General features: G+C 30.7%; 1 protein-coding gene across 3 annotated transcripts in view; it reads left to right on the plus strand.

The window, feature by feature from the left end:
• LOC148597696 (homeobox protein dve-1-like) overlaps window positions 1-12,667 on the plus strand; it is a 38,785-nt gene extending 26,118 nt beyond the window's left edge. For all 3 annotated transcript variants that reach the window (XM_088562614.1, XM_088562615.1, XM_088562616.1), the window contains 4 exons: window positions 593-790; window positions 2,098-2,224; window positions 3,322-3,427; window positions 3,775-12,667. In XM_088562614.1, the coding sequence (XP_088418740.1) occupies window positions 593-790; window positions 2,098-2,224; window positions 3,322-3,427; window positions 3,775-5,307 (1,964 nt within the window). In that variant the 3' untranslated portion in view covers window positions 5,308-12,667. The remainder of the gene's footprint in view (window positions 1-592; window positions 791-2,097; window positions 2,225-3,321; window positions 3,428-3,774) is intronic.
• The last annotated feature ends 793 nt before the right edge of the window (window positions 12,668-13,460 follow it).

Below are 13,460 nucleotides of genomic sequence, written 5' to 3' on the forward strand. Positions count from 1 at the left end.
TTATAGGCAAAATTATTTTGCCTGTCTGCCACCTGAATTGACTAAATAAAATTTACATTCACTTGTGTGCTGTCTTGTTTTAATATATATGTGTAATTGTACCTTATTCCGTTGTCTACATTGTCTCGGTTTACTGTTTTCACATTGATGCCATGCACATGGATTTTCATGTCTCTGAATTGTTCAGTTTTCAAGGCATCAATATTTTTATGCCAATATTTATATGATTTCAGTATTAAATTACTTGTAATTCAGAAATTAATGTTTGTATTCACTATTGCAATAATGTGGTAAAAAAAATTAATTTTAATTTTGTGATTCTGAGAAAGTTGTATTTTTCAATATAATAAAAATTTCACAATTATTCCTGAATTTAAAGTTGAGCAAGTTGTAAATTTTACAATAAAAATATTACAATTATTTCGAAATTTAAAGTATATCATTATGCTTAATAAATTTGGAAAGTGTTGGGATTTGAATGTATTTTGACATTTTAATACTAATAATCAAAATTAAAACCAGAAGGATCATTTATCTTCTATTTAAGTATTCTTTATGTGCTTCACTTTAAAGTTTGAAAATTATATTTCAGGAGCCAAGTCTTTACCAATTCACTGTGTGGTAGAACAGACCACAGGACCAGTATCTTTTGATGATGACGGTGGTTCTCACTATACAGTAGAACTCGACAGCTATGCTATACTGCCATGTACGACATTGTTTACAGAATTGGTAAGAGCAGCACTGGTCAAGCTTGGCTACAACTCAACAGAATCTATGAATGCAAAAGGTATGACAAAACTTCATTTAATAAAAACACTTAACTGTAAGTTTTTGTAAGAATCAGGCAAAAAGGGAAAAATCAGAGAGATGCATGTCAAAAACCTATCGATCTGACAGTATAATTTCACTGGAGGATACATTCGTTATTTAAAAAAACCATTCAGAAAGTTTTAAATAGAATGTTAGAAAAATGAGGTTTTTGACAGAGTTATCTGCCCCTGAAATATCCATTTCCAGTGCATTTCAATGAAATTACAATTCAGTTCACCAAAATGATATGGTCTTTATTCCTTGATTCTGATGGTGTAAATAGTCTAATTAAATTTTTCAAAATGGTGGGTTTTTTTCATACCATGATTCGTCCATTGCCTGATTCTTAAAGAGAATGACACTTAAGAAATAATTCATTAAGTGGAGCAGTATTGCTAACATATTGTCTGTTTGTCTGTCTATTACATAATTCTGTAACATATTTCTTAGCTTCTAAGTTCTACTTAAGGGAATGCTTAGATATTTAGTATATTGCTTCTGTATGATGACTTGTAATGTGCCTTCCCTTTGTCACTTTTCTACTTCCTGTTTACCATGGATGGTTGAGTGGGGATATTCTTGGTATCTTGTTGACTGACCATTTAACCTTATTTACCTGCAAGCAATAACTCAGGGTAAAATAATGACATAAATGGCTAGTCTGTGGTAAAATAAAAACAAAATGGATTCTCATTTTGACTAGTTTCTTCATGTTTTTTACACAGATCCAATTAGATTCTTCACATAATGTACCAGTATGAACAAATGATCTTAAAATTTTATTAACACAAGAATTCAGAAATGCTTTTTCGTACACTGGCAAAAATAATTTCATATGAAAAGTTCGTGTGTTTTTTCCTTAATTGAGCCATTAACATTTGTCATTGATTAAGTGAATGTCACATGAATATTACATGAAGTTTATGTGAATTTCACATAAACAATATTTGCCTTAGTGATAATTAGGTCAAGAAAAATATATTTGTTTAACCCTACCTACAATGTAACCTAGCACATTTTATTGGTATTTTTTATGAAATGCTGCAAAATTATCATTTTAGTTGAGTTAAAAGTCCAGAAATCCTTGCACAAGTGTATGTATAAAATAATTTTAAAAAATGATTTTATCTACCTACCTACCCTATTTTTTTTTCCATCCAACATAACGTTAAACAGACATATTTTTTTTTCTTGGCCTGACAATTATATTTTTCTGTTAAATGCTAAATTGTGGTTATAATTCAAATTTATTCATTTTAATTATTTATTTTTTTTCTGTTACAGGAGCAATACAGATAAAGAATTGGAGACCTTTGACCTTTGACACTATCAGCAATAACCCCAAGTCAACAGTAGAAGATATACTAGGGGAGTTAACTCAAGTGGCCAAATTGAGGATTAGGCTTTGCAGGTATACTTTGATTTTCTCTCAACTATCCCTCTTACCATAAACAATAATAAAATTTAACATAAACATGTAAAATAATGATAAAATTGAGTTTCAATGATTTATTTTGTTTCTGATAGGACTAGTTTCTTCAAAATTTTTAATGACTTTTTTATGATGGTTAAAATGAGTATAATTTATTTATGACGTTGGAAATATATTCATCAAAGTTTTACCATCGCTGTGGTCTAAAGACCTTGGAAGAATGTCATATTAGAACTCTAACTCAGATGATAAAATGTAAATGTTGCCACAGATAAGGGAGAATTAATTTAAATCAAGACTAGGCAATGCTTGGACATACAGTATAGGTTTTGGAATCTACCTCCAGACATTGTGTTTACTTTAGAAATACTAATTGGCTGGAATTAAATGGTCTCTAGGTCTAAAAATACAAGTTTAAATTACTGACACGAAAACCCTACAAAAAAATGAAAATTTATAAAAAACACAATTTATAAAAAAGCATAAAACATGTGAAAACAAACATATTTACCCAAATAGTGTATCATGCATTTATATTTCCATGTTCAGCTACTAATTTTTGCAATGAGCAAGTTGCGGTCCAAAATGGTATCCCTCTGTCAGTTTGTCAGTCTGCACCTTTTTTTGGTATTATCACAGCTACTTGTTATTTTTATTTGAGTGTGTCATATCAAAGGATTTCAAATACAATGAAAGATCCTTGACCCATTTACATTCTAAATGGAGGTCCACCTGAAAGGTCCACCTGAAGAAGTAGAGAGGTCCTCAATAGGACTTAATGCAAGGTATGGTAGGACCAGGACCTACAACAATGTAGGTAAATGAAATTTCAATGATCCTGCACCAGAAATTGAGGGTCCCGGACCTCAGACCAGCACTGGTTTGAACTCCTGCCATGGGTTCTGATTTTTGACTGAAGGAACATCAACTTTCTGTTTTACAACTTTGTTTATATTTTGACCATGTGGTTGCTGGGGATTGAGAGCAGGGTTAGATATTCTTTAGCAAGCTTACTCCGTTTTATTTTTTGCTTAAGTATTAAATCGTACTTGTCATACAATCTTTACATCTTACAGCAAGTCCAGGATAAGTTCTGCAGATGAAGTTAAAGGGAGATTACTTCAGCTATTGTTAAATCAATCACAGGGACTTTTGATGAACTCTGGCTTCCCAATTGAAAAGGTATAATGAAAGGGAGATAACTGTACTAATTTAAAAATACAGGAGTTTAATATCAAGCTAGAATGTATATGTAAATGAATTATTTGCAGACACTTAACACATAGTAAGAAAAATAAAACTAAAACCAAAATGTTATTGATTGATGCAAAACACATGCTCATTTTATTTATTGCACTTTGGATCAGCAGGTTCTTCTTAATTAAAAAAAGGAAAAATAAATATTCTAATTTGAGTGACATGTTTTCATTAATGCTATTGCTATTACAAGATGGCATGCAAATTACAGTACTAGTCCTTTGCAAATGGATGAAAAATTATTGTCTATGAATAAGTCAACTATTTTTCAGACACTTCTCACAGCATTTGCCAAAGGTGATGCTTATGCTAATCTGACACCTGAATTACGACGAGCTTTTGACAAATGGTATGCGGAACAGATTTCTGGTGGGAAGTCTGAGGAGACTAGAAATAACCATGAGGTCACACAGGAGAAACCAGCAGAAGGTATTTCAAATAGTGAGCCAGCCTCTGTGCCATCAAGCTTGGCCCAAAGTATTCCATCGGCGGTCAATTCTTCTCATTATCATTGCAAGACTAGAATGAGAACGTCATTCGACCCGGAACATGAGATACCAAGACTTCAGAAATGGTTTCAAGATAATCAGCATCCAACTAGAGAACAGATGATACATTATTTGGATGAGCTTAACTCCCTCGATGCTAGAAAGGGAAGACGTCCTCTTGACCTGACCAATATTATCTATTGGTTCAAAAATGCTCGAGCAGCCCACAGAAGAGCATCACGTCAGTATGATGGTGATGGCTCATTTGAGATGGAAGATGGCCAGCGAGAGACCAGCCCAAATGGTGATCACAATCTACCATATCTACCTAATAAAAATGCTGTGTACATGCTTCCCTATCCTATACATGGTCACTACCCTACAGCAGAAGACTCTCGGCTTTTTATGGAAAGATGCAAAGCCCAGGCACAGAACATATCAAATGAAGATTCTAGAGAACCATTTGATCTCTCACAGTCTCGTAACTCCAATTCTAGTCATGACCAAGTGCCCTCTGAAGACATCAAAAGGGAAGCCTCCTCACCAACTGACAACAGGGAACCAGGTAATCTTCATTTGAAGCAAGAAGCAGATGACACAGAGAATAATAACAAGAGCAGAGTTGTTGAAAATGGATTTAAAACAGAGGAATCTAGTCCACCCGAAAAATGTAACAGTAACTCTAATGAAAAATCTGAGTCAAATTCTGATGGGGAGGACTCAGATTTTGATGATGACCAGTCAAATGTTGGTTCAGAGTCTAGTCATGAAGCATCAAACCTTTCAATCAAAAGTAGTATGGAAAATCAGGGTTTTCTCACCAATGGAGTTGGACATTTGCCAAAAACTGCAGGGTTACACCAGCCTCTGCACATTCCTCATTTTCCTCATCCTCTAGCTATGCATTACTTTCCGATGAATACTCACTTCATGGCGCAACAAGCGGCACGATACAATCAGCATCAGCAACAACAATCATCCCCAATGTCAAGGTCATCAACTAACTCATCTAGCAATACTCACCGAAAAAGACGAACCCGTGTTTTCATTGATCCTATGTCAGAGATACCAATTTTAGAAAAATGGTTCGCAGAGGATACTCATCCTTCTTCTTACATGATAGATAAATTTTGTGACGAATTGAATCGTTCTGAATATAGACAGAAATTCCCTAAGCTTGAACCGAAAAATATTCAATTATGGTTTAAGAATCATCGTGCTAAAGTTAAACGAATGCGTCTATCGCAGGATTACGATCATGGCATGCTTGACTCAGATGATCAGTCTGACATTATAAAAAGAGAAGTTCATACTTAAGATTTGACCATGTTTTTTGTGAGTTGTATAGTTAACAGTTAATTCTTTAATTATTACACTTCTGCATTATTGCAATACACCTTAAAAACATGAATGATTTTGAACATCAAGATTTCAGTATTATTTAAATCTATTTCTACAGTGTTCTGTGTGTTGCACATTACAAACTTTTACAATCATGATTGCTTTAGTATATTTCAATATCAATGGCAATGAGTTTTGATGCAGTCTCAGCTATTACAGTATTATTATTGCATTCACAACTTATCAAAGTTTGTGTTGCAATCTGTAGTTTTGTATGTATCATTATTGCAACTTGTTCAGAATTACTATGAAATCTTTAACTTACACTGAAAATTTACTTTGCAATAATTGCAATAATGAAATGCAATAAAAAGAATTGCAATATTGAAATGCAATAATTTCAGAATTGACATAATATTGTTTTTGGGTTATTAGTGCATTGCATGAGTAGGTGCTATGTTAATGAATATTTTTGTGGAATATTGTTCAGGGATTTTTTCCATTTGGATTTTATTTCTCTCTGTTTTTTATATCTTGCTTGTTTTTCTTTAATTTTTAAACTTTGGATCATGTAAGTTTTTAAAAGTTTGTTTTTTAATATATCTACACAAACAATTCCTACTGCACTGTTGACATAAAATGTAAAAAAAATAATGGGAATTTTAAACAATTTTTACAAACAAATGTATTTTCCACAATTCTACGCAAAAACCTACATTATAATAAAAGTTCACACTTATAACTACTCCATATTTAAATCAAAACAAAAACTTCAATGACGTTTTTAATTAATTAGTAATTCATACCTTCTGAAATAAAGTTAGTAGTTATTTTTTGAATTTTTAAGTCTGTATGTCTGTTACATCCTTGGATAACATGTATATTAATGATTTGTCTATGCAGCTGATGGTCAAATCAACATGAAATTTAGTCTATATTGAATGTAGAATATAGGTTTAAAATTTCTGAAATTATTTTAAAAGCCTAAGTTTCGTAAGGAACACCGGGGCAGATTCGGGGGATGTAAATACAAGTAATTGCCGAGGGGTTTGAAGGTTGAAATTCTTTTTGAGTACTTTCATGATTTCATGCAAAAATGAATATAGTTTTTGTCCCAAAATTATGATTGTTTAAGGGAATATTGATTTTAAATCAAGGTATCATGGGAAAATATACATTTTTCTAACTAGGGGTGGGGGCTGGGTAAATGTTCTTTCTGTCCCCCTCTGATTCTGCCACTTCTTACTAAATTGGTTTTTATATCATAAAATTATATGTTAAACCGTAGTTTGTACTAAAGCTATTTCAATGGTTGTTTATCAACAAAAGGCAATAATTAATGTTTTGAAATGTACATGTATGCAAATAGTGTCCCCTGTTTTCTAATATAAAATGGCTATTGTTTGATAGTTTTAATTGAAACTTTCAGGTGTATCTTTATGTCTGAAGCTTCATTTGTAAAATTCTGAATTAACATACAATGGATCTTGCTATGAATTGGAAAATTATTCAGTGTAAAAACAATATTACAATATTTCTGAGCTAATAGAGAATTCTAATTGTTTTGCTAAGTACAAAAAAAAATTCCGCATCAGTCTTTAGTGTACATTTAACATAATAATGTAAGATTTCATAGTTAAAATTGTAACCAAGTTCTGTTTTCTGAATAATAAAAAATTGCAATGAATTCTGGCTGCTGAGGTCATCATAGTTTGGAACATCTTAAAAATTAATATTGTAGTATTTTTACTAAATTTGAATAACTGTTTGTCATAAAAAAAAAAGATAGTGACTGTAAATATATTGGCCTTGATGTCTCATTGACCAGACAAAAAATATTTTGTTTGGGCATCATAATTTTTTGACACTGTCTCAATACGCAGCATAATATTGGTAAAAGATATTAAAAGCAATACGGTAGAACATAAATAACAAATATTCATTTGTCACTAGTAGCCTTAAACATGTTTTTTTCATTTACTACATGAAATATAATTTCACATCAGTTTACTGTTTTTGGATATAATTTAAATGATACTAAATATGAAATATTGTTAATGTGGGGAGGCTTAATTAGCAGGCATTAACATTCTTGGAATTTCTTCATTTTAAAGTTTCCCTGTTTATTTTGTTTAAAACATTGAAATGACATAAAATGACATCCTGTGAAATGTGTGTGCCAGCAATTGCCAAAAAATAACACCATGCGAACATTTCCATATTTATAGTATAAAATTAAGGACATCTTTTACTGTGTAAATATTGATGTTGTTTTCCTCTTAGAGATGGAGAAATTAATTAGTAACATTCTGTGTGAGAATCATGCTGTGGGTGGCACATCATAATTCTTAATTTGATCTTTTTTGCCCAAAATTTATTCAATACATCTAGTTAACAACCAAAAGCTATTTAAATTTGTGACGTAAATGTTTTTTAACTGTTTAGATAGGGAAATAGTGTGGGAAAATCCCCCCCCCCCCCCCATATTTCCATGGTGCATTTCATCTAAATTTGACCTATCAATAATTTAAAAAGGCAAACTTCACTAACTTCTCAGTTTTTTTTTTACATGTGCCACACCTTATATACATTTTGCCTGATTCTTAGACAGAAGTATCTTATACTTTTAGTGAAGGTTTTGTATCCTTACTGTTTGACATGTTATGTTTTTACAACTTACAATGTAAATGTAAACAATGTAAACAATATATAATGACCTTACATGTGCAGTTCATGTTCTGGATGAGAAATAATTTCATCACCAGTGAAAGTCTTGCATTCTTGCAGATGATATGTTATGAGAATTTTTTTTAACTTACAATGTCCTTACATATGCAGTTCATGATCTAGATAAGAAATAATTTTGCTGCCACACAAAATTTCTGAACAGTGATAATTAAAACGATTCCTTTGCATGATCAGCCTTCAGTTGCTTTGAGATTTTTGACAAAGACTTTGTCTGCAAATATGCTACAGTTGAAGGTACATTTTTATTGGACAATTTTCTGTTTTGAAAAATAATGTCTGAAAATTATAGGAGTAATTCTTTTAAAATAGGTATTTGTTTACTTGATTGTATTTATGGTTTTAAAAACGTTTTTATCTACTCTGAAAGTATTATTGTTTTTGGGTTTTGTGGGTCAGGTGAAGCACAAACTTTGGTTCCAAACGGAAAGAAAATTTCTCATTCTTTTGTATGGTAGAGTTGTTAAATCCATGAATTTTAAGAATATATAATAATATATATAAGACAAATTTCCCCTTTGCCATGGAAAATGATGCCCACGAATAAAAGTACTTTCACAGTATTTCCTTTATATTTTGCATGATCTCCATGGAAACAAAATATGTGGCAGGTGACCTTTTGTTTTTAAGGATTATTTGGCTTAGATTTTTCTGTTCTGTATCTTGCATCTGCAAATGTTGACCTTATTGTATAAAACAGTTTTTTTTTCTGAAGTACTTGAAAAAAACTATTTGGCTTTTATATCCTGTAACTTTGAAACAAACAAATTCAATTGGTAAAAAGGGAATTATCCAGTAAGAAATACACTTTGATAAAAACTCCAGTAATGTATATTCTAAAAGTACTATTGTTCGTCGGTTACCAATTTTCATGGTTTTCATGGGAAGGCCAAACCACGAAATTTGGTTCCCAATGAAAAGGAGATTTCCATTGATGTGTGTACTTTAAACCTCAAAACCACATTCAGGAATCCACAAACTTGTGTTTCTTCCCTTATCCATAAACATTGTGACAGACAAACTGCAGTTCACCATATTCCCATCAAGGGACTACACTTACTACTTTGAACTTCTTCACTGATTTTTATCAAACTTTGCAATACCTCACTTCTTTCTTGGAGAAAATTATAATATATGCTTTTGAGGAGATTCAGCAATATTCATACCCAGAAGTCTTTCAGAAATTCATATTGTACAGAATGATCATGATTTACAGAATATATCTACATTAAATGTCAATCATTAGCATAATGGCTTTTTTAGTAGTTAAAAATACTGAAAAGTTCAGAAAATAGGGTTGTTTTGCCTTTTTATTATTTAAATTTTTGAAAGTATATAATGTATGTTTTGAAAACATTACATGTAAAACATAGGGTATTTTGTAACTTTAAAATAAACAATTTTTCATTGAAAATTGTGCAGCAGTCATTTATAGATTTCTTGTTGAGCAGATTCATTATTGCCATAGTGGTATTTAATATATGTCTATGTGTCTATTCTCATGTGCTGTTTATTTATAGAATGTGTTTTCATGTGCTCTTCTATTTTTAGAATGTGTTCAGCAATTTAGTGCTCCTTGTAAATAAATGAAAAAAACTGTATATTTCATTTTATTTATGTAATTGTAATTTTCACTTTGAAATTTCACTCATTGTTCTGAAGTTGACAGAATTGAAATTTGACATATTATGCCATTGTGAATGTACAATATTGATAACTGTAAATTCTGAAATTTTTGCAAAAATGTCATACGATTAAAGTCACAATAATTGAAGTTATGGAAGTTTTAACATGGCTATAGTTGGATTTCTAATGAAAATCTTAGTTTTGACTAAAATGACAGAATCACAAAAAATAATGCTTGCAAGAATTTCTGAATTTACATTTTAGATAAGTATTTTGAATTAAACTTTCAAAAATGAATTGTAATTGTGATTGTAAAATTTACGATGTAGGACGTATGGATTCTAAATCCATTAATTTGCATGCAAAAATGCTTGACTTATTTATCTAGGGATATAATTTTTGTTGAATTATATCTTCATCAAATGTAAACATGATTGGTTATAAATTCTAAAATACTTTGATGGACAATTTTAAATCAATATTTTTTAAGAGAACTTGTTTTGATGTGTGGTTTTTTTTTAATTATTGTCATAAACGCAACATTTTCTTCTTCAACTCTTATAGTTTTAAAGAAATAAGCATATATTGTAATTGTTTAGAAAAAAAACAAAAATTTTGATAGGATAAATATTGAAAATCACTTAATACCTCTAATGATAAAATGTATTATTTTTTGAAAAAAAAAAAGAAATATTATTGAATTTTCAGATTTTGATTTTTTTTAATTTTCCAATTTTTTTTAACATGTTTAATTGTTTGATGAAGAGATCTTGAGGATTTGGGCATTGGAATTGATACCTGGTAGGTTTTTAGTCCCAGGAATAATACATGACTGCATGATTTTTTTTTTTTTTTTTTTAGAAGCCCAAAGAAATTGTATTAGTTGATCCACTGAATGGATGATGATCTGTTAACACACAATTTTATAGAAGGTAGCCTCAGTCTAAAATGAAATTTGCTAAATAATGTGCATAACTATTTTATTGTACCAATCGGGACGTGGATGACTATTTTACCAATCAGAACATGTTGTAAATCTGACCATAAATGATGCCATTCACCAGAGTTTCTCTAATGATTCAGTGGACACTTTTTAGATACTAAAGATGTCATTGTATGTTTATGTTCCTTTAGACATTTCAATCTGTACAAGCTCCTTTTTTGATATTTCAGTTATATTCAGAATTGCTGACACCAAGTCAGGGATCATGGGAAGGATGTCTCAGAAAAAAAGAAAGAGTTTGAGGCTAATATTATTTTGCCCAAATTTTTCACAAAATTTTACAAGAGGAAGTGTACATCTCCAGGAACCTCCTGGGAATCTGGCAACTGAAATTTATCATACCAGACATAAAAAGAATTTTTGGTAAAACTTCATTCATCAAACTGGGGTTTAGAATTAATTTTCATTAATGACTGCTACAAAGTTTAATTGTTCTTTGTTTGGCAGTTGGTGGATGACTGTCTCATTGGCAATCATACCACGCTTCCTATTTTTATAAGAAATGCATAAATTAGATTATCCACAATATTATGTGTTGATTGATCATTGTTTGTTCATTGTTTTACCATGTATACTTTCCATAATGTTTACATTCCTGTTTTATGCTTCAGTGTACATTTTACAGAGAAACAGTGTTTCCACTTCAATGACGTTGATTATTTTTGTAATCTCAAAGTGCTTCATTTGAATTATATATCTCTATATTATGTTGTTTCTTGAATTGTTTCCCTTTGAATTCCATTTAAAACCTGAATGTATACAGGTGTGGATTCATAAAAGGGGGAGGGGGTGGCATACAACCCTGCTAAAATGGGAGGGGGATTTTATTGTATGGGATCTTGTTTTTGTTTCCACAAACTCTACCCCCCAAACTTTTCACTTTTCCTGTCCTTGTTTGGTTTGACCTTTAAATCAATTTAAGTACTCCTTCACTAAAAAACCAAATATGCTCCTTTAATATGTCTCTATTTATGAAGAAAAATGTATTAGTCTTCAATTTCTCTGTAAGGTGTAAACTTATAATAATGAGATATTTATGATTTTTAATTTTAGTTTTAGTTTTAGGTGCTTAATATTCTATTATTGTTCCTTGTTTAGAATTAATTTGATTTTTTGTATTTCTTTTTTTTTTTAACAAAATGCAATAAATATCTGTTGTTAACAATACTCTATTCAGCAATAATTACACAAGTGTTAATAATGCAATAATTAATTTAGAGTTAATTTGATTGTTAGTGTTAATTTGTTAGTGGTTATCAGAACGCTTTTAATAGAAATGTTTTCTTACTTTATCATGAAAAATAATGGCAAAATATTTGCAAGCCTATATTTGCAAAGAAATTGCTTGTTTATAATTTTAAAATGTCTTAAAGCATAAGAAAACTTTTTACTTTCTGATCTTTGACCTATGGTATAAGTGAAAGATATGATTTGTAGTTAGTATCATATTACTAGTTAGTATCTGTTGGCTGCTCTGTATGGAAAGTAATTGGATATGGTGAAATTGTAATTTTATTTTTGAGTAATATTTTTGTTGTCAAGAATATGCAGATTTTACATTGTAGTAATTTATAAGTCAATGCTCATTTTCAAAGTAAGCTAACACTTACTGAAATTTTAAGTATAAGGAAATGCAAGGAATTGTAATTTCCTGTCTATATATTCAAGTATTGCTACTAGTATGTCTTTTAAAGGTAAATTTAGAAAACATTTCAACATAAAAATTAAGTGTTTATGAAACAGACCATATTTTTGACTGGAAGTTACATTTTGAGAAACAAACTATAGTTTTAGCCTCCTGCTTACAATGTAAGAAATACTGTCACTTAGTATAACAATGTGAACTATTTTTGTTATATGTTGAAGATATATTTAAGTGTCATAGATTTAATATTGTTGGACAAGTCGACATGCCAAAATAATGTACATGTCAAAAATATGCAATAAAACAGTTAAAAACTCGCCAGTTTTTGTTCCATATGCCCTATCCTTACTTATCTGTCTGAGCATTGTATGACAGAATTTGAATTACAACACAACGTTTATTCAACTAGATAATCTGAGGGAAGCTCTCTAAAAAAATTCCCGCTCCCAACCCCAGGAACTATATCGTCCAAATATGAACGGAGTCGCCAAACAGGAAGTTGATGTTGCACAAATGTGCAATCGATCCCGAAATTCGCGCTACCTATATGAAGCGCCTGTCTAAATGTCAAATGGCTGTGATAAATAGTTGCAGAAAAAAAACTTGTAAAATGTGAACTTGACAAATGAACAGACAAAAGAGCGGACACCATGATCACTTCCAGCATTGTTTAACTAGGTAGTGCATGGATGCTCAACATAGAGAGTATTTGGAAATGTTTTAATTAATTGAAATTTTTGATGATAATTTTGTTGTCAAGAAGATGTTCCTATTGGAATGCCTGGACTGCCCAAGATATTATTTTTATCTGTATCAAAAATATATATGAGAAAATGATGTTTCTATTAGTAACCATATAAGCTGAAATTCAAGAATAAAGTAAAGATTAATTAAGGAGGTAGACCTAGGGTAAGGGACATAAGTCTTACAAATCATTAGAATGTTTGTATTCAGCATTTTACATCAATTTCATGTAAGCATGACAATAACTTGGATTGATTTCATTCTGTTTCATCATCACAGGAAAGAAGACGTAGGTGCTCAACACATACTAAAATAACCTAATACAAATTGCATCGGCAAAAATACCGAAACATCAATATAAGACAA

The sequence above is a fragment of the Perna viridis genome, chromosome 14 (genome assembly GCF_037379345.1).
Source record: "Perna viridis isolate PV_CMFRI_1.1 ecotype Kerala chromosome 14, ASM3737934v1, whole genome shotgun sequence".
Classification (NCBI taxonomy): Eukaryota; Metazoa; Mollusca; class Bivalvia; order Mytilida; family Mytilidae; genus Perna; species Perna viridis.